Here is a 20671-nt window from a genome sequence, read left to right as displayed (position 1 = left end):
GCACAGAAGCACCCAAAAGCCTCAGTGGAGCTGGACCCAACTCCTACTCAAACAGGAAGGAGCTTGGAGCTGCAAGCACTCTGTGAGCCTGACCAGAGCCTTCACGGTCACTGAACCACCAAAGTCAAATCTGCTCATTGATTTGACGTTGCAGAGAGGCAAGGTCTCCCGAGCTCACACTGTGAAGTGAATTTGCTTTATAAAGGAAAATAGATTGACTTAAAGCTGTCCTCTTCATTTAAAATTCCCTGATGTTTAAAAAAAAAAAGACAAAAGCTTGAGAATACCCCTACACACACCCACAGCCTGCCTGAAGTACCCGGTTCTGCTCCCGCTGCTGTGTTTAGGTTGATGATGAGCCCATACAACACCTGCAGCTCTAGCACAAGTATCTACGCTTCGCTTTGAATCAAGCAAGCACGGGGGACAAGTCTTTTTGTCTTTATGTACAAGGTGTTTCAACGCCTGTAACATCTGCCAAATTTTATTAAGCACGGGAAAGGCACCGCTGTAGTTGGGAAATCTACCTTCGGTAATAGTGGTCAAAACACTCGTTGCAGAAGTGTTCCCCGCAGGAAAGGTGGTACCATCTGGACGTGTACCCATTTTTAGCACATCTGTAATGCAGGAGACACAGAAATATTTTTACAATACATTCAGGGAAATAAACCTAAAAGTCTATTGGCAATAGTACATTCTAGAATGTGAGCAAAATAACCAGGACAAGCCAGGGCCTTAGGGTTACATTCACACAGGCTGACTTGCACAAGGCACTGCAGCCACACGAGTAACAACAATAAGATCACTGCAATTGTCTCAAACATTTCCAGCTTTCAAACTAAGCAACACCAGATTCACAGGAGGCAGAATGTACACAGTTTTACAGTTGGCCTGGCTTCCAGAAACCCCCCCACTAACAATGGTCAACTGAGCCTGCCCTTTAAGCAGGTGTCTCCCGAGCATGAAATGTGTTTGCTCTTAGGATGCACTAAGCAAACGTGTAAGACAGCAAAGCCCCTTCCATAGGAACATACAGTTCCTTCACTTCGTTCCATCTTGTTCTGATATTTAGTGAAGGGGTGGGAGGGATTGTTTAATTTAGTATTTTTCTTGTGATCAATTGATTCATAAATCATCGCCATATCCCATCCCCAGAACAACTGTCAGAACTATGAAGGCAAATCTCAATGCAAAACAGATGTTGCCTGGCTTTTTTTCACGTGACCAAGTCAGCTGCAATTTTAACCCAATGAGACGAAATGCCGAGGAAGCAGTTACACATTCTGGGCATGTATTACTCTCAGGAAGAAACAGCCATTAGCAAAGATTATATTCATCAGACAGAGCAATCGCTTTCACTTGGAAAATTCTCTTTAAATGGAATGAAAGGGTTCAAGGTAGAACACACAAGGTAAAAAGCAAGTGACCTAAGCTACCAACTGAAATAGCTAGCCATGAAATGATCTCATCTCAAACAAATAACATTGAAAGTATGTATTTGGGGGCGTGGGGGTGGAAATCAAAACGCTGAAATAACAATTCAAAAAGATGACTAAGCACTATCTATTGTTTCCTAGATAAAAAAGGGTATTATCCCCAGTGCTGATCTCTCAGGTGCTCCTTTCCCCAATAAGTGTCTTACGCAACTGCCCAAACAATTGGCTTTCCTGTGACCACATCCAGAATAAGCTGACCTCCTGCCACCAAAGGACAATCCACATAGAGAACTAAATGAAGCTCTAAATCATTTTATGTCACTGGGAAATAAATAAAAAGAGTAAAGTTTTTCTCAATTAACCAGGGAGGGAGGAACACTGTGCAATTCAGGGTTTGCTTGCTGCACAGTAAGGTCTAACATGTTGCTTATAGATAGACCGTGCCAGTATTATGCACTCAGCACCTGCAGGATCAGAACTCAAGACGACTCATGCAAGTACATGAAAAGCCATGAACAACTGGAGAACAAGGAGTTCAAAGAAGTATGATTCTCCCAAGACCTAGAATTTCAAGGTCAGAATCTCACCTCAGACTGCAAAGCGTTCCAGCGAAAGACCGATAAAGACTTTCTGCAGTAAATGATGGTTTCGTTTTCCATCTTGAAAGCAAGTTTAGCTTCCTCAGATTACACTAACGTGCTCTCGGTTTCACAGAAGCAAGGCGTGTTCCAGAAGACACCATTAATAACATAAATAAGTGTATTCTAAAGATATTCTATATCTGAATTAGCAGCCTGCGCAGTAGAAAGTAATCCGCAACAGGAATAACTTGTGACACTTTCCTGGCAACTTAAGACTCGTATTAGTACCTTTCAACTCTCCTTCCACATTTAGAAACGAAGGTGTTTTTCAGAGTATAACTGTGCAGAAACCCAAGCTTCAGCTAGGTTTAGGAAAGTTCAGAAAAATTAGCTTCAACCAGACTAGAGAAGTCCAAGGAAAACGCAAACAGAAAGAAACAAACCTTTCAGCTGCACTGGCAAAGCAAACGGGACATGTTGCAGTGCAGCCAGCTTTTTCACACTTCCTATATTTCTTCTCTGACGCTTCATCATCATCATCTGCTGCTTCAGCCGCTTTCTTCTTCACCTAATAAAGAATAGCTGAAATCTGACCAGAAGGGACACAAATGCATCTTCTACTCTTCTACAAAATGGCATTCAGACAGTTTTGCAGCTTTGTGGCTAGCACCAAATGGTTTAAAATGTTACTAATGAAAATTTTTGTATCCATTGTGGAATAGCTGCAGCTTGAAACAGCTGTCAAAGTAGGTCAGTTTTTCAACCAAAAAAAAAAAAACCAAAAAACCAACCAACCAAAAAATACCAACACCCCACCAGTAAGGCTGGAAATACCATTTAAAGCTAAAAATGTGTTGCTTTAGTCTAAGTGATGCCACTGAAGAAATCAGAAGCAAAACTTCCAGTTTAAATCATATTTTAAGCTCCCTCACATGCTAGTGAGTCAAGCCTCATGCGTTCATTCTCTTCTTCACATACTTACTGATATTAATTAGCGACAGTCTTGTCTGCGCCTCAAATAAAATATTAGGCTTGGGGCTTTTTTTGGACTCGCTGGATACCAAACGTCTCTGCTGGGCCTCAGAGGCCCTGAGTATTGTGTCGGTTTAGGCCTCTGGATGGGCAGGCAGCTTTGTCTGGCAATACAGTAATCTCTGCCTGTATTTTTAACACATCAAGTATTTAGGGGTTATATCGGGCGTTTGGCTTTTCTGAATATTGTTCACAAACGAGACACCTGACCTACTTCATCACAGAATTAACTACTTCTCCCTCTCTCCAAATAAGTACTCCAAGCGCTAACATATCCACAGTGAAGCCCACTTTCTTTTATCAGTGTCAACAGAAAATAAAAATTACCAGAATACAAACCCATACATTTTTAAATTATTATAAATAAATACCTGTCTTCCAGAACTCCTCAGGGGAAGGTTGTCCGGAGACTGGTCTGAAGAACATGCCTTTTTTTTCGTCCGTACCCTGCCAGTTGACATTGTATTATTAAATCTGCAAAAAAAAGGTAGGCAGTAGTTAAGAAAAAAAGATAATAATAATAAATCACTTGACTTCGCAGAGCTGTCTCATCACCTGGGCAGTATAGGTACTTCTCCCAGAGCTACCTAAGTAAGAATCTGTTTAGCTCGACTATTGATTCGGGAGGAAAACGAGAGCGAGGCATTACGGGAAAGGAATGATACTACTATTTTAAACTAAATTCGGAGTTAAGATTAGATCCTTGAGTACGTCTTGAGAGGCTGTTCCAGATCAGCACAGCCTGGATTTCAGTAATCTGATTTGCATGACGTGAAGACCTGGACTGGAATTTGGGTTGGCAAAAGCGAACAGGCAGCAGCTCATAACGCAAAGCGCTGAAATACCCACTCCGAGCAACGTTCAGCCCTGCTAACCACTGATTTATTGGTCGCCAGAGATCTGCACTGTAAAGTACTTTCCCAAACAGCATTCTGAGGCGATGTTTACTACCAGGTGCACAGCCAGTTCCGAGGCTCGCACGCCCTCCTATGAAAGTACATCAGTGCTGAAAGCCTGAACTGCGGTTGCGCCGCAATCGCTGGCCATCGGAATGCTACAAACTTTATGGTTAACGACACTGCAGGAGGAAAGAAAAAAAGAGCTGTGCTGCAGGAGAGCTCTATGGTTGTCTTTACATCAGTGGGAACATGTTAGAAGGCCAGAGTTTACCACGTGAGCTGGAAAACATGGAACATGAGAAGGTATGTCACGGAAATACGAAAGCCTGTTTAAAATGGTATTACCGCTCGGAGTAAAACACAAATAAAGAGAGCCTACAGGAAGAATTAAATCTAAATGTGCCCCACCACATCCAGAAAGGAAGTGGAGATAAACCCCTTACACTACAGCGCTGCATCATTAATGTAATCTTGTAGTAGGGATCAGTTTGTAATTAATTCTTTTTTTTTTTTAATGTATTTGAGACTTCTCAATTCTGCCTGTTCCAGGCTGCCTCTTGTTCAAGCTGACACCCACAGACATGGCAGCAGTAGCTTCGTTCAGGGATTCTGCTAAAAGTGCAGGTAACAGGAGGATATAATGGGTATTTCTACAAATTAAGCTGATACAAATCAAGTAAATTGGTACTTTCCTCTGAAGATGTGAGGAATTGATTTGGGAGTGCAAGGGAAATCACATGATGATATCCACATATGTGAAAAATTAGTTTAGACAGCCCAATACAATAGAAAACCACTTTTTTAATGCAACACCCTTCCCCAAACCTTCCAAAAAAAACTAATTAGAGTGAGGAAAAAAAAAGAATTAAGTCAATCTTAATTGCCTAATTAAAAAAAAATAAATATCACCCCACCATAACTTGCTGCTGTATGGGGGTGGATGAAGTTGGATGATAAAGAAAGGAAAACCAAGTGGTTCCTGTTACATGAGATTTCCCTAAACCACTGTAAAGCCCTGGGAAATGGTGGCTTTTTTCCCCCAGCGTTTTCCTTCTGGATCACTGGCACAACAACATCGCTCTGTATCACCTTAGCTTCTGATGCTAGATAATCATTCCTACATGCCGTGTCCCTTATGGATGGAGGCTACAGACTACGGAGGCACCAAGGGACTCATTTTGGTGACTATGAGGTGATCACAGCCCGCTGCTGCTGTGAGGCCCTTGATCCAAGAAGGTAAAAGGAGGCGCAGCTGTTTCAGGGCGTGTAAGGGGTTAGAAAAAGAAAAGGTGGCCGTTGCCGTTCACTGAGAAGCTTGGTTAGAACATTGAAGATTGGCAGAGGCCTTCCGTTTTGACGGACAGAAGCGCTACTGGAGGGGGAAGGGAAGGTGGGGAGAAACAGCTCTGCACTTATCTGTAAGCAAGGCCACTGCTTCCAGCTGTGTGCCACTGCGTCCCCTCCCGAAACAAACAACTCCCCCACCCACCCCAAACCCACAGCTTTTTAAAGAACAGGCAAACACCACTTACTTCATTATGCTTTATATGACTCTGCACCCTACAACCATTATCTTACTGGCTGAGCAAATAAACCCTCGAGAAGGCGAGAGAGAGAGGGGCGGGTGCCTGGCATGCTGCTGTCACACTGGGTGCCCGTTCACCCGTCCGCAACGCGAGGCCTGCATGGGAAAGCTCTGCGGGGTTCACCTGTGCCGCTGACAGCAAGTTTGCCTTGGAGGAGGGGGGGGGGGGAAGAAACCACACACGCACCACACTGACACTGAGAGAGGAAACGAGAGCTACCCGATCAACAGGGGCAAAGGGGGAGGTGGGACCACGACGCGAGCGCGCCTTTAAAACTCACCCCCCGAGGAAAGCGCCGGCGCCCGGCCGGGGCTGACAGCCGGCCGCCCCCTCCCCGGGCCGGCAGCCGCGGATCTCGCCGTCCCCGGCAGCAACGCCCGGCGCCGCGAGGGCCGCAGCTGTGACAGCCGGCGGCCGGGGACGCCCGGAGAAGGGGTCCCCAGGGGGTGTTCCCGGGGGACGGGGTGTCCCCGAGGGGGATGTCACCGGAGGGAAGTCGGGAGCGCCCCGGGGGGAGGTCCCCGGGTTGCCGGCCGGCGGCGGGGAGAGGCGCTGCGGCCGGCGCGGCGGAGCCGCCTGGCACTTACCTCGGGGCCGGGTCGCTCGGGGGCCGGAGACCACATTCACGCGTGTCCGCGCCGCCTCCTGCTAGAGCTGCAGCGGGGGAGAAAAGAGGGGAGACAGGGAAAGGAAGGGAGGGACGGGAGGGGAGAGAGAGAAGGGGAAGGAAGGGAAAAGCGGGGAGGTGAGGACAGGGGCAACGCTCGCACCTGCCCTGCCACCCGGCCAGGGGGTCGGCGGCCCCTTCGGCAGGCGCTGCAGTCGGGGGAAAAGGGGTCACTCACCGCCACCGCCATCCCCACCGCCATCCCCCTCTCCTCCTCCTCGGTGCCGTGCCCTCTCAGCCCGCCTCCTCCTGCCGCTGCTTCCGCTCTCCGCGGCGCGTAGCGAGGGGGAGGGCGGGGAGGCACCGCCCCGTCACCGCAGCCCCCCGCGGGACCCGCCGCCGCGCAGGTACCCTCACCGCCGCCACCCGGGCGGGGGCCGGCCGGAGGAGGGGGGGAGGTGCTGAGCCCCGCCGGGTCCTTCCCAGTCTCCTTCGCCCCGAGCCCCTCCGAGCCCCCGCGGGCTTCACGGGAGACAGAGATATGTGTCGGTATTTACCTCCTTACCTACCGGCTCCGGGTTTGGGCCCACGTCTCCCTCCCCTCGCCCCCCGCCACTCCTGCCGCCCCTGGGGTTGGGGGAGAGGGGGCAATGGGGCAGATACATGCGAAACGGGAGGTCAGCGGGGTTTCCGTAGTGCTTAACGGGGCGCCTTTGAGCAGGCTTCACTCCGGGGAAGAAAAGTCATGGGGCAGCCATGGGTGGCTAGCGGGGTGTGCGCTACCGCGGGCAGCACCGCCACGTTTAAATAGCCGCCGGCTTGTGATGGGTAAAACCCTACCGAATTCTCATTTCGTTGTAGGAAGAGCCAGTTCCGAGCTGTTCCTTTGGGTGGAGGTCATTTCTGTCTCCCTTTCTCGCAGCTAGAAGCACTCCCTGGGGACAATGGACCGCCCAGCAGATGCATCCGGGGGCCTGGAAAGCACCGATATTGGGGCACAGAAGGACAGAGTGGTGACGGAGGAGGAATGGCTGCAGAAGTGGGAAATGAACAACATTGGGTTCCACAAGGAGCAAGGGCATCCGTATGTGAATTGACTCTTCTGCCTAAGCTGCTTAAAGAGATGCCGTGAGATCAGTGACTTGTTCAGAGAAACTCTTAAACAGAAAATGGAACACTTAGAGAAGGAAATCTATTTTATGCAGCTTGAGAGTAAAGTAAATGTTAATATTTTTGTGACCTACATTTGTCAAAAAAATCAGAGAAAAATAGGGATTGCGTCCAACTTAAAACTTTTTAAAAGTTTTTTAATTATAGAACTTTTTAAGCCATTACAATGTTTTTTAAACCTTTAGAATAGTTCTAAATGTAGAACCATTTTTAAATTATAGGACTTTGATAACTTGACTAAGAATCAAGCTGCACTGCCACTCATAAGTTATGGAACTGGGGCCTAAAACAATACGCAGAGGGCGTTGGGGCAATTGGCGTGCACGGGAAGACAGGGAACTAAGGGAGCAAATGTGATTCTGTGTCCTGCAACCAATGGAAGTTGCATTTAAGACCTTTATTAGCGATTTCATTGATAAAGCAGTCTGTGGAAGTTGTCAGCTGTGGCCCTCTCAGAGGCAGGTTGCTGTGTTTAGTTTACTTGAAAAGACAAAGAAAACAGAACAAAAGGAAACGCGACCTTTTCCAACAGAAATTACATTTACTTTCTTTCTAAGTAAATGGAAAGAGGAAGGGTTTTATTTCTAATGGTACAAAGCAGGTTGAACCTAAGAACCTGTGTTTCACCATGGAGTTTGCGTGTCACCCACTCAGCTTTTAACATGCCAGCACGAACACATGCAATGTTAAGTAAAACACGTCTCTTCTTCTGCAGGCTCCTACAGAAGTACCTGGATGTTCTTTTAAATGGCAGGAGTGGACTGAGGATATTTTTCCCACTCTGTGGTAAAGCAGTAGAGATGAAATGGTAAAGCACAGATGATAAGTGCAGAAATCTTATTTGATGTGGGGAGGGAGGGAAGGAGAGGGGGAATTCCCAACCTTATATTGGCCAATGGAAATGTGCCGCATCTCTGCTGGTAGGAGAGCAGCGTCACTAGGGGCTGAAGGGAGGAGGAAGTTGGGTTTCACTTGCTGGTGTTTTGCATGGTAGCAGAAGTGGGATGAACAGGGACTAACCTGAAAAGTTCTCCGGGTTGTTCCAAGTTCACCTTGGGGAATATTAAATTTGTGATGGACAGGGTGACTGAAGCTGTGCCCTTCCCACTTCTTTTGGTGGCAGCACCAGCTTAAATTGCCTGCAGTGAGGTCAGTGGTGCCAGACCACATTTTCAAGGGACCGTGCAGCATGTCACACTGGGAATGTAAATTATTTGGGCTAAATATAGCTTCCTCTTTTTTACACTTATTATTTGACTCTTACTTTCTTGGGTGGGCTATATTTATAATTAGGGGCTGTGTAAGCCAGGGCTTTTGTTTTTGTGGGGAGGGAGCACAAACACCCTGCCCGAACTACATCCTCAAGGAATGAAGCTAGTCCCAGTTGTTGGGTTTTATCGTGACAGCCACTCACTAGGCTGACTGTGGGCTCTGACGCATGTTGCTGCTGCGCTGAGCTGCAGCAGTGAAGAGGTTACCGCACCCTGCTGCCTTCCTCTGAGCCAAGCAACTTGCTGCCAAGCCGCAGAGGCAGCTGGGTGGACAGCATGCCTCAGCCACTGTGGTTCAGAGCAGAATGTAATTTCTGACAACCAGAATGGACAGTTGCTCAGTGTAATCACCTTTGTTTTCATAGAAACAAATGAAGAATCCGCTGAATCTAAATAAAGCCTGTAAGTCCTCATGAACTGTACACCAAGTTACGCTAATGTAAGCTCAGATTGTGGAGGAAAAGTGTTTGATGAAATGTGAATCCTCCAGAAAGTCAGGATTAGACATACCAGTGCATCCTAAAGCCATGGCCTCCCTAATTTCCAAGTGCTGGACAGGAGATAAGTGTTTGGTAACGGCCCAGCCTATGGGCCTCACGTAAACTCGGGACCTCTCTCTGCTGCGCGCAGGCTGGCGGACATGGGACACAGTGTTGTCGGCGTGGAAGTCAGCGAGCAAGCGCTGAAGGAGTTCTTTGCAGAACACAGCCTGCCTTATTGCGAGGAGCCAGTCCCGGAGATTTCAGGAGCAAAGAAGTTGCAGGTATGTTCCCTGCACTGGGGAACGGTCCAGTGTGGTTAATCATGCAACGCAAGCACAACTGAGCAAACAAGTCATTCTGCTTTTATGCCTCTGTCTTACCTGTAGTCATTCACCTCTCCTACAGGGATTTGAAAGGAGGCTCTGAGCTGTAAGCTTGGACTAAGAAGTTCTTTTGAGCTGTATCACCCAGGGCTTTTTCTTTTTTTTTTTTTTTTCTTTTCTCCTTATGACTTTGAAGCACCTGAATATAAGTAAATGTACTCTAAAATTGGACAGTTGTGTGCCTTGACAGATCAGAACCCCTCTCTGGAAGCGATTAGGAGAGGAACCTCAGTATAGAAAACCCAAAAAATTTTCTCACAGTTTTCCCCATTGCACATAAATACATTTTTAAAAATAGTCTATGTGTACATTTTAAGAAACTTTTAAGTGTATATTTAAAGAATATTTAAAGAAACTTTGGTGATAAGTATTGTTTCCTTTGCTTTTTGTTGTAGAGTACATCTGGGAACATTTCTCTGTACTGCTGCAGTATTTATGACTTGTCCAGGTAGGAATACATCCTGTGTTTTACACTTCTTTATAAATCAAACAGGTGTTAATACTGTCATAATACTGTATTTTTTTTTAAATTCAGCCATAAAGATTTGGAACAGGTCCTCTCAAGAAAACTCTTAACTTGCCTGAGAAATGTGAATACTCAATCTCCAACAAAATCTTGTTGTTGGCCATTAGATAAAGATGCCAGCTAAATGCCTTTAAATGGGCTTCTTGTTCTAAGCTGTCCTGTGAAAGTTAGAGAAAAACATGTTTGCTTTTACAGTAAAACTAATTATCTTTAACATTATTGGTGGATTCTACAAAGCAAAACCCTAGCACACCCCCTTACTCAGAGCAGCTTAGCAAAAGTAAAGACAATACACCCAGAGGTGTCTGTCTTAGACAGGTTTTCCTTTAGCTAAGTCCTAAATATATTTTTTTCCCAAACTATTGGTTAACATATGCATAGGTAAGATGTACCTGTTGATTATGTGCGTCCTATGCTTTACTTAACGTACTTTTCTCAATGGGCTTAAAGTACATTACATCACTCCAGTGTATGTGACTACATAACACATTGTCGGACACTGACACAGCAAGTGTCTTGGCTCTATTGACTAGTGTCTTCTGAAGGATTTTTAGTGCTAAAATATCCTGTTTCTTAGTTAGAAGAAACAAGAGAAAATGCAAAATACTTCAATACAGTCTGCATTACTGCCTCCTGGGAAATGTTTTAATCCACCGTGCTCTGTGACCTCAGGCGTAACTTCTTAGATTTTGTGGTGGCTTCACACCTGACCACCTGCTCCTGTGCCAGCTCGTGGGGGAATTGTGAAAATTACAGGATTGTTCAGAGATAACAGGGAAAACTTGGAATTTTCTCCAGCCTCTGGCATAGAAGACTCTGCCTTGGACAGTAGTAAGGCACTTGCCGTACTCTGCCTTGGACAGTAGTAAGGCACTTGCCATATTTATTTGTCCTCAGAAGTTTCGTAGTAGTGTTGGCAACAAGCAGCTTTACATCTGTCCTAAAATATCCTCAGGGCTGGACTGGTGCTGGTGTGGCTGAACACTGGGGAGTATGCAAGAAAGCAGAGTGCTGTTTCTGGTGTTCTAACGTGACTTGTAGGAGGCTGAAGGTGCCCAGAGTCCTGCTTCCTACTTCCCTCCTCCCACTGTGTCCCACTCGGACACAGTCTTCCCTAAATTATCAGGGCTTTGGTGGGTTTTGTGTGTTGTTTGCTTCTCTTACAGACAACTGTCAAGGACAAGGATTTGTTGAGTAAGAAGAAAGGAGGTCAAGTCTTAACCTTTGCTTGGGTGGGCTTTTCAGAGCTACTGTGTATAGAGGCATAATAGGTAGTTTAGGACACCAGAACACAGTGCTTACTATATAATCTTTTCTCTTTTTTTTTTGAGAAACAAAAAAAAGAATATTAACTGATAGAGTAAAAACATCTTTTAGACAGTGGCCTGTTGCTAAAACTTCTGCTGGCGCAGCTGAGTCCAGGTGGTTTGAACAGTGTGTAACTAGTCCCGCCGAGCGAGTGCTCTGGAACAGATGATCTGTGTGTGAATGTGTCTGTAGACACTGCCTGGTTTCTTCCCCACCTTGCCTCTGCAGTGCAGCTACTTGCTGTGTATATCCCTCTAAATCCTTCTTGTGTGAGCTGACAAGTTGCCCAGGCACTGCTTAAGCTTCTTGTCAGCAGTTTTTGAAAAAACTCAGCTCTTTGTTTCATATCAAGTAGCATGGTGAAACCTGTAGCTTCTGCCATAGCATGGTACAAGAATACTGTGACAACAACAAACAAAAAATAGGTAATTAATCACATTTGCAGTGCATATTACTGGATCCAAATCATAGTGGGTCATCCACAAAATAAATATGGTAGATACACTTTCTGGATGCGTGGTTGTGTACCTGGTGCTGTTGCAGTGGAAGTACGAACTGCATTACTCACAGCAGTCAGCAGGTACCTGTGACTAGAAACTCCCCTAGTTTCCATGCACAAGACCATTTGATTAATTACCCAGTAATTATGGAAATTATATTTATTTCTCTCTTGCTGAGGCTGGCCTGCAAACAAATCCTTTTGATCACCATTAGCCTAGCATTCATTAGAGGAAACTCAGATGTGCTCCAGACCTTTGTTGGAATAAGACATTTCAAAGACTTTTGCTAGTTAAAGAGTAACAAGAACAGTTCCTGCTCTTCGTGGGAACTCTGGGACATATGTAAAGCAGTTATGTTACACAACCATTGTATCTCCTACTACAATTACAGCTGCAGGACTTAAAAAAAATATCTGAAATCGCATTAACTGAAAGTACTGAACGTATGCAAAGATAGAAGTTCACAACTTTACTGCTTAAATCCAGTGGGATTTCTGCTGATACATGAATTTCTGCTTTACAGGTTAATTTTTCCTAGTTGTAGTAGTACCTAGACTGTGATCTCTCATGCTAGGTACCATATAAACACATAGCAGGAGATAATGTAGGGCCGAAAGTTTGGATGGTCGTACAGTGGAAGGTACACCCAAGAGAACTTCCTAACACCTTAGCTTCATCCTGACTCCATATCAGGATAAAGAAACCAATTGTGCACCATTTTTGACCTTTTCCTCATGGCTTCGTTCTCCTCAGAAGGAAATTGGGTGTGCGGATGGCCACGGAGCACTCAGACGCTCGGCAGGTCCTGGGGGAAGGCCACAGCATGCCTGCAGCCTGGCATGTCTGTAGGCCCTGATCAAATTGGTGGGGAGGAAAACAGATTAAATGCCTTCATGGAGCCACCACCACCATTCCAGTTAGACCAGTTTAAAGTTGGGAAGAAAAACCAAATGCAGAGAACTTCAGGAGTTTGCCTAAGGTCACACAGCAGACTCAGCTTTGTGGAGAGAAGAACCACCAGCAAGCCTCAGATCACCAGATTTGTCACCTGCCCCACTAGGTTTTGCTTTTTCCCCCCTCATTCCCATAGTGTGTTTAAATGTTTCTTAAAAAACAACATCTCCTTTTATTGAAGAGGTTGGTTATTTAAATCAGAGGCTTAGCCTTGGCAAACTTTAAAAGAAGCCAAGACTTAAAAGTGTTATCATGTCTTATCACAGTAGAGTGGGAAATACCGGATCGGCTTCTGGTTTTGATGCCAGAGACTCAGCAATGCCGTTGCAATGAAATGAGCAAAGGGCAGGGAGAAAGACTTGACATGGTTTAACCCCAGCTGGCAACTAAGCACCACAGAGACACTTGTCTGCTCTCTGCCGGGATGGTGGGCACAATCAGAAGGGTCAAAGTGAGCAAGAAACTTCTGGGTTGAAACAGAAACAGTTTCAAAATTAAAAAGGATTTTGAAAATAAAATTGCAAGAAACACACACACACAGTTAAATATAACCCAAAAAAGACAAGGTGATGCAAATGAAAATTGCCCACCATCAAGTGACTGATGTCCAGACAGTTCCTGAGCAGCACATCCCCCCATCAACCTCCCACTCAGTTTTATTGCTGAACATGATGTCATATGCTCTGAAATATCCCATGTTGGTGGGGTGGTGTGAGGAGCAGAAAAGGCCTTGATGCTGTGTAAGCACTGCTTAGCAATAGCTAAAACACCAGTATATTACCAACAGTAATTTCAGCACGAATGCAAGATGTAGCCCCATACTAGCTTGTATAAAGAAATGTAACTCTACCCCAGCCAAAACCAGTAAAGAAATTAAGAAAGAGGTGATGCAATTGGACTCTGACACCTCACAGTAGACACAAAGGTATTGCACAATTCCATACCGTATTTTTCTAAGTAAACTTATTTCAGACTTCGTTTAAAATTACGCAATTTACCTTATTACTACTTAGTCTCTAACCTCCTGCTTTAATAATTACCAGAAACGAGGTCCTTCCTTCCCCTCCAAATAACCTCATTGCCAGCGTCACTCTGACTGTTCTTACCACCCCTCAGTAAAGGTTACTTCCCAATGGTATTGGCCATTTGCAGGTTTTGAGTGGTCACCGTAGCCACCTGCCAGCATAATGTCCAGGAGTAAAATTAATGTCTGTGGCAGTGTTAGCATTACGCTGAGGCAGGCAGCAGTGTAACTTAGCTTTTTTTCTAACATTAAACAAATGGCAAGCTGAAGGTACCTGTCCTGGGCATGTAGCTGGGAATTGAGGTGTCTAAAATTACAGGGTGTGCTGAGTTCAATGATAGTAAGGCAATGAGGCATCTTCCTTAGCCCTCATTTGAAACCACACCTGGGTTTTAGGAGGTGGCCAAGAGCTATTGGTGTGCTGAGTGGACGCTAGTGCTGCCTCAAGGGACATGGCAGGATAGGGTTGCCAAAAGCCCACGCTTGTAGCCCAGATGTGTTTAAGCTACTTCCTTCCTCCCCACTTAGTCTCAACACCCCCTAACCATGGGGCAATGTTGAGCAATTCCAGCATGTCTTCACTATCATGGCAGGGCTGTGTACCCAGAGCCTGGAGGGGGTTCTTGGGCTCCAGGTCATAGTGTTTTGGATCATGAAAATGCTGGACTGTTAACAAAAAGCTAGTGGGAGGACCTCTGTGACCTCACAGACCTATCTGAATAAAGATGAAGGTGCCTTTTTAGTAATTTTAAGCCTTTTCCTCATCTCCCTGTAGCTCAATAGTTGGCAAGTTTGATGGGGTTTGGGACAGAGGCGCTCTGGTAGCTGTGAATCCACGCGACCGACAACGGTTAGTGAATTTGCTGTGCTACTGTCTGTTCTCTAATGTATGTGGTGATGCCTGTCTTTCCCTTCTGCACCTTGTCCACGAGTCCTCTTTCATTTGAAGAATGAAACCACGCAGGTTCTTTTCTAAGTGCAAACAGCAGCTGCAGCTGGGGAGTGCCGTGCTCGGGGTTCGTGAGCTTCCTTCAGGAAGCTGCCCTGCGCCTCGGTGGGAACATACGCGGTTTGTTACAGCCCCACAGAAGCAGAGCCACAAGCCTCACCCCAATTTTGTTATTTCCTTTTACCCCTGTCTGTTTCTCTTCGCTTTGCTCTTTCCTCCCCTCCAACCCTCGCTTACCTTTATTCCAGTTTCTCATTCTTGCCTGCAGCCAACCCCAATGCAGTTTGACCCTACCCCCCACATTTTTTAAATCAGATATATAATCTTGAATTCACGATGATTTTAAAAGCTCACTCCTGTATTCTGTTCTCTATTCTAGTCTGTGGCAGATGATTACTATGGGTTTTTTCTGTTAGCTTTGAGATGAATTAGCAAAAAAAAAAAAGAGAGAGAAATGCTTATTCACGAAGAGTAATCTGCAGCCCTTGTCTGAATTTCATGCTCGTGAAATTCAAACTAAGCTTTGCTTAGTTTCTGGGCAGTTCAGTTCAGAATTGTCTCTGCACAGAAATACATTACCTCTTGTGTCAAATGTTTTGAATGCTGTGCCTGAGTGCTTGTACAGTTCCAAAGTAATAAAATACACCTTTCCTTTCAGTTACGCCAGTTTGATGATCACCCTAATGGAAAAAAATTCTTCTTATCTCCTCGTTACAGTTTCATACGATCCAAACAAACACAAAGGTGAGAACTTTGCACTGTTCATGTTTTGATTGTGTGTGCTTTCATACAAATCATTTACAGATTATGTTTTTAATGGGTGTTTTTTAATCAGCATGGCTTTGTCAGCCGGTTACATCAATACCACCACGTGTTACAATTTTTAGATGCTGACCAAGCTTGGAACTAAATTTGCTTGCTGTCTAGCATTCAAAAACACTCAGGGTAAGCAAAGGACAGACGTGGGATATTAACAAAGAAATGGAGCTGGAAGTGTGGCAGCTGTGACAGCGGAGTGTCCTGCCTGGCCTGGGGAGCTTGAAGCACTCCCAAGAGCAAGGGCTTCGCTTTGCTTACCCAGTGCTTGCAACCCAGCGTGTTGCCCATCTTGGGCTGCTCTCCCAGCCACTACCATGGTCTGAATGTGCTTGAAAGAGATTAAATCCTGTAAAATCACACAGGGTTTTTTTCTTTTATAATTTTTATTACATGCCAAAGTCTGAGGTATTTTAAAAGGTTTTTGTTGGGTTTTGGGGGAGAGGGGGTTGGTTAATTACTAATTCTCAAAAGAGAGTTTTCTTGCTGCTTTGGGGCTCTTCAGCATAGTTATCCCTGAAAAGAATAGGTAGTCTTATCATAAGTAACAATAGTTTAATTCATTACTCTCCCTCTCATGTAATTCAGGTTTGATCCACGGTAATATAAAGAGGTTGTTGGCCAGATTCACACAGGGCACTGACAATGGTAGTATCCAGTGTTCATGACCTCTGACACAATGTGGCTACCTTGTCTGCAGCCTGGAGATGATGCAGCAGCAACACCTGAAGCTGTTTGGTGGCCCACCAAGATGCCACAAGTTCCTGGGCACAGTGTTGTCTGGTTACTACAAACACACTTGGGCCCAATTGCAGGCCAGGTGCTGTGAGTGACAGGGCTGGCTCTCCCACTGCAGTGTAAATGTTCATCTCTTTCTTGGGTCTTTTCTCTGATTAGCTTGACCCATTTTCTTTCAGGCCCACCATTTTATGTTCCTGAATCTGAAATTAAAAGCTTGTTTGGTAAGTAATATTTCAACTAACCCTCAAGTTTTTTTTTTCCAGAATGCATGAACGTATTCATATGCTTCTACCTCTCCCTGTGATAAGCCATAGTCGTTTTCTTCTTACCTAAGAGGTGGAGTCATGGAAAAATAACAGGAAAAACAAATACCATTTAGCCAGAGGGATTTTGCTGTCAAGGAAAATTCTCAGCTCTTCAAAAGCTATGAAGGAAACCCAAGAGACAGATAGTGTCTCTTTCCTCCCCTTGGCATCTTTTCGTTCTCCCAGGATTCATATTGCACTCAGAGATCTTGCAGTTGCAGTCTTCGTCCCGTTTGGCCATTTTGTCTTTCCCTGCACTTCATCTCCAGCTCCCCTGGTTTTCGTACAAGACCTTTGCCTATTGGTGCTACAGTTTCTACTGCACTTCTGTAGTCAAAGAAGAAAAGTAACATGCCATGCAAAGAAAATGCTAAATGTACAGCTGAGATCCCTCAAAATAACAAGACTCAGAAGTATGGCAGGAATTGAATTGCAAATGTTCCTCCTTTTATATTGAGCTTTTAAATTTACATCTTTCTGAGAGCCCTGCAGTGTCTTTGGCCTGTGAGTCATTGGCAGGGACAGCTGCATCCCAGTGCCAAAGGGACGGCTAAGTTTTCCCCAGTGCATTTGTGCCACTGCATTAGGGGCTGTGAGGAAATCTGTGGATAGGATTTTTTTTTCTTTTCCTAACAGTTTGCATTTTTCAGTGACTAATCATCCAGTAATTTGTTACTCTCTCTTCCTTTTCAGGCAAGCACTGTGAAATAAAGTGTCTTCAAAAAGTCGATGACTTCTCAGACAGACACAGACAGTGGGGATTAGATTATTTTCTGGAGGTGCTGTATGTACTCACATTTGCAGCTTGATTGAAATTAATTAAAATAACTTACATCCCATCTCGCTTGGTTTTTATCTCACCTTTTAAAATGAGGCATATTTTGGGGCGCTCCTTGCAGCAGGCTTCAGCATACAGAAAAATGGCCATGGAACATTTCTGTCCACTTTGCTTACCAAGCCAGCTACCCTGTGTAAGTGCCTTCACTCTTTTGAGATGTGCATGGCTTCTCTTAAACCCCACACACAACCAACCATTCTTAACGTTTGTTTTGGGTTTGATTGGGTTGGGTTCCCGCCCCCCCCCACCCCATATCAATTCATTGCATCAGAGCCGGGAAGAAGAAACCTTCCTGTACCTTTCTGGCTGTTGGCAGTTGATGCTGTATGCTCACCACTCCACAGGTTGGCCTCGGCGGCTGGCTGGCAGCCCCCAGGGGAGCAATGGCAGCTGCCGTTCGCAGACTTTCCTACACCAGGCCGGGCAGCTGGGCAAGAAAGGCGGGAAAGCTGACACAAGCTGCTTCTCTCCGTCCCCATTAGTCACGATTACAAGCCCAGAGATGAGCTGGCAGTGAGCAGGCAAGAAAGAATCCTTGGTAGCAGCCGCCAAGGGGGCAACGATCATGGAGCAGGAAACGGAGTGGGCGAGTGAAATGGGTGGCAATAAAAGAGAAAGCACGGGGACAAAATGTCCCTGGGGTTGCCGGTGACAGAACGCAGGCGTGAGCGCGGGGCACACGGGGTGAGGGAGTTTGGGGAACGGCTGCAGTGCCGCCGTGCCTTCATCTGAGCATACACCTGTCTGCGCGTCTTCTGTCGGGCCCGTATGGATGCTACTGCGAATGTTAACAAACCAAACCCCAAACACGACGAGAATTCGGGGCTCTCAAACCCCTTCCCCGCCCTGCCTCTCTCCCTTTGGCAGCTCGCTTCCAAAAACGGCTGGAAAGGTACGTGTGTGGTGCGTTGTAATTCACCGGGGCCCTCTCAGTGCGCCGCAGTCCTACAGCCGCGGCGATAAACCGGGTGCTTTAGAAAGCTCTGGCACTCGACGCGGCGGGAGGGCCGGGCCCGGGGCCGGGGCCGGGGCCGGGGCCGGGGCCGGGGGCGGAGCGACGCGGCCGGCGGGCGGGTGCTGGGGGCCGCGCCGCCAGCGCCTCAGCTCGCCCACAGGGGGCGCCCGGCCGCTTCAGCCCTCCCTCCCCTCAGCCCTTCCCCCCCTCCCACCCCCATCCCGCCTCAGCCCTCCCTCCCCTCAGCTCTCCCCTCCTCCCCTCACGGCGGGGATGGCGGCGGAGGACGAGGCGGAGCTGAGTCTGCTGGAATGCCGGGTGTGCTTCGAACGGTACGGCCTCGGCGGGCAGCGGCGGCCGCGGAACTTGCCCTGCGGGCACGTCCTCTGCCGGGGATGCGTGGAGGCCCTGGGCGGCTCCGAGCGCCGGAGGTTGGAGTGTCCCTTCTGCCGGCGGGCCTGCGGCTCCGCCGAGACCAGCGACTGCCTGCCGCTGCTGCAGCTGCTGGAGCTGCTGGAGGTCCTGGGCCCCGCCGGTGGCAGCGTCCCCTCGGCCTTAGGGAGGAGCGGCGGCGGGGCGGCCGGCCCGGTCCCCGCGGGCCTCGGGCTCCGGCTGTCCCTGGGGGGCTGGGGGTCGCTGGTCAACCCCACCGGGGTGGCGGCCTGCCGGAGGTCGGGGCGCCTGGCGGTAGCACATGATGGCAAGAAGAGGATCCACGTCTTTGGGCCGAGTGGATTCTGCCTGCAGCGGTTTGGGGAGCGGGGGGATGCGGGCAACGACATCAAGTACCCGCTCGATGTGACGGTCACGCTTGATGGGCATGTGGTGGTCACCGATGTCGGGGACCGCTCTGTGAAGGCCTTTGATTTTGAGGGAAGGGGGGTACTGGCTGTCCAGGAAGGTTTCTGTTTGCCCTGGGGTTTGGATGCCACTCCTGAGAGTGAAATAATCCTGACCGACTCAGAGGCAGGTGCTCTTTACCGCTTGACAGCCGACTTCAAGAAGGGGAAATTAAAGAAGTGTCAGATGATCCAGTCCCAGCTCGTCAGCCCAAGAGGCGTTGCAGTCTCCCACACCTCGGGTGCTATTGTGGTAATAGAGCACCTGAAAGCTCAAGGACTGAACAACAGCAGCACCCGAGTGAAGATATTTGGTGCAGAGATGGATCTCATCGGCCAGATGGATAGCTTTGGCCTGAACCTCGTTTTCCCCTCCAAAATATATAGTACGGCTGTGGCCTTTGACAAAGAGGACCGTGTTATAGTAACAGATGTTTGTAGCCAGGCTGTAATATGCTTAGGGAAACCTGATGAGTTTCCCATCTTTAACCCTCTAATTAGCCATGGGCTTTCTTATCCTGTAGGACTGACTTACATGGCAAACAATTCCCTCGTCGTGTTAGACGGTGGTGATCATTCAATAAAAATATATAGCTCCACCTGAACAGTTTAGGTGCTTACTCCGATAGGTTCAAGCTGCTTTTGGCCACAAAGCAAGTAAGTTTAGGTGTCAGTAGGCATGTAGGGAGGGAGGCGCTTTCTGGGCTGTAAGTGGAGTTGACCCCTTTGGCCAACACGCTGTGTGTGCTTCCTGCAGAACTCAGATTGAATCATTTGCCCATCTGCGGGAGAAGAGCTACGGCTATTGCAGGCCATAGTTAGTGGCGAATCAGCCAAACAAATCGCTTGTCATTTGAAAACTATCCCACACTTCGACAAACCAACGGTTTGGCCACTTTCTGACAAGCAGTAACAGTGACATTTGGAGTGGAGTCATCAAAGACCAGCACCCAGGAGAGAGTGATGCATCGTTTGTTTACATTTCCCAGCACCTAGTTTTCAGTATTCTTCCTTAAGCACAGCTGCACTCATGAACGTGACAGAGTGGTTTCTGTTTCCAGGAGTTCTGCACAAGAAAGGAGTCCGGCTTGACGAAATGCTGGGAGAAATGGAAGCTTCAGTTCAGCTCCAGCCAAGATCATTATGATGGAGGAGCAACCACTGCTTAGCAAGTTAAGTGAAGTGAATTGGTGCTCAAAGCTTATTTCTTTTCCCACACTGGGGAAATGCACTTCTGGTATTGCCCTTCTGTGTACTGGTTTGTGCCCACCTTTATTAGAGTTGTACTGCAGCTCTTATTCTTCCTGTATAATGCACAAGCCTGTGTCTTAGAGATAATTTGGTGTGTGGTTACCAGTGTGAGCAGCTTTCCCTAAAAGCCCCTTGAAATGTTTGCGTTTAGACCACAAATACTTCTGCATATATAAAACCAAGTTGGCTGTGTTGCCAACACAACTACTCTGGGGAGG

General features: G+C 47.0%; 3 protein-coding genes across 7 annotated transcripts in view; 2 read left to right on the top strand and 1 right to left on the bottom strand.

Annotated features, from left to right (window-relative positions):
* The window catches only part of KDM1B (lysine demethylase 1B), a 29526-nt gene extending 23352 nt beyond the window's left edge, over positions 1-6174 (bottom strand). The window contains exons 1-4 of the mRNA XM_084260420.1: positions 6122-6174; positions 3421-3523; positions 2461-2585; positions 528-617 (exon numbers count right to left, since the gene is read on the bottom strand). Of these exons, the coding sequence (XP_084116546.1) occupies positions 528-617; positions 2461-2585; positions 3421-3510 (305 nt within the window). The 5' untranslated portion in view covers positions 3511-3523; positions 6122-6174. The remainder of the gene's footprint in view (positions 1-527; positions 618-2460; positions 2586-3420; positions 3524-6121) is intronic.
* A 362-nt stretch (positions 6175-6536) lies between these two features.
* On the top strand, positions 6537-17403 carry TPMT (thiopurine S-methyltransferase). 5 transcript variants are annotated; one of them, XM_084280207.1, is made up of 9 exons: positions 6537-6548; positions 7068-7225; positions 8027-8119; positions 9213-9345; positions 9843-9895; positions 14535-14609; positions 15367-15452; positions 16442-16486; positions 17264-17403. In XM_084280207.1, exons 2-9 carry the CDS (start codon positions 7086-7088, stop codon positions 17377-17379), a joined length of 741 nt encoding a protein of 246 aa, XP_084136333.1. In that variant the 5' UTR covers positions 6537-6548; positions 7068-7085; the 3' UTR covers positions 17380-17403. The 5 variants fall into 5 exon arrangements, with proteins under 5 accessions (XP_084136333.1, XP_084136337.1, XP_084136336.1 ...); XM_084280211.1 differs by having other exon boundaries at positions 16442-16490; positions 17269-17403; XM_084280209.1 differs by lacking the exon at positions 6537-6548 and adding an exon at positions 6652-6686.
* A 1233-nt stretch (positions 17404-18636) lies between these two features.
* NHLRC1 (NHL repeat containing E3 ubiquitin protein ligase 1) lies at positions 18637-19806 on the top strand (the record flags this gene model as incomplete). Its single annotated transcript, XM_084280463.1, has 1 exon — positions 18637-19806. One exon carries the CDS (start codon positions 18637-18639, stop codon positions 19804-19806), a length of 1170 nt encoding a protein of 389 aa, XP_084136589.1.
* Positions 19807-20671: the final 865 nt, after the last annotated feature.

The sequence above is a fragment of the Gallinula chloropus genome (assembly GCF_964237585.1).
Source record: "Gallinula chloropus genome assembly, chromosome: 2".
Classification (NCBI taxonomy): Eukaryota; Metazoa; Chordata; class Aves; order Gruiformes; family Rallidae; genus Gallinula; species Gallinula chloropus.
This window is presented reverse-complemented; position numbering and strand designations above follow the sequence as displayed.

What these genes read in the sequence shown, in the direction of transcription:
- TPMT (XM_084280207.1), top strand. Translation starts at nt 7,086, where the DNA reads ATGGACCGCCCAGCAGATGCATCCGGGGGCCTGGAAAGCACCGATATT. An exon ending in CACAAGGAGCAAGGGCATCC is followed by an intron (nt 7,226 to 8,026) that starts GTATGTGAATTG and finishes CTTCTTCTGCAG; the next exon opens with GCTCCTACAGAAGTACCTGG. An exon ending in CGATCCAAACAAACACAAAG is followed by an intron (nt 15,453 to 16,441) that starts GTGAGAACTTTG and finishes ATTTTCTTTCAG; the next exon opens with GCCCACCATTTTATGTTCCT.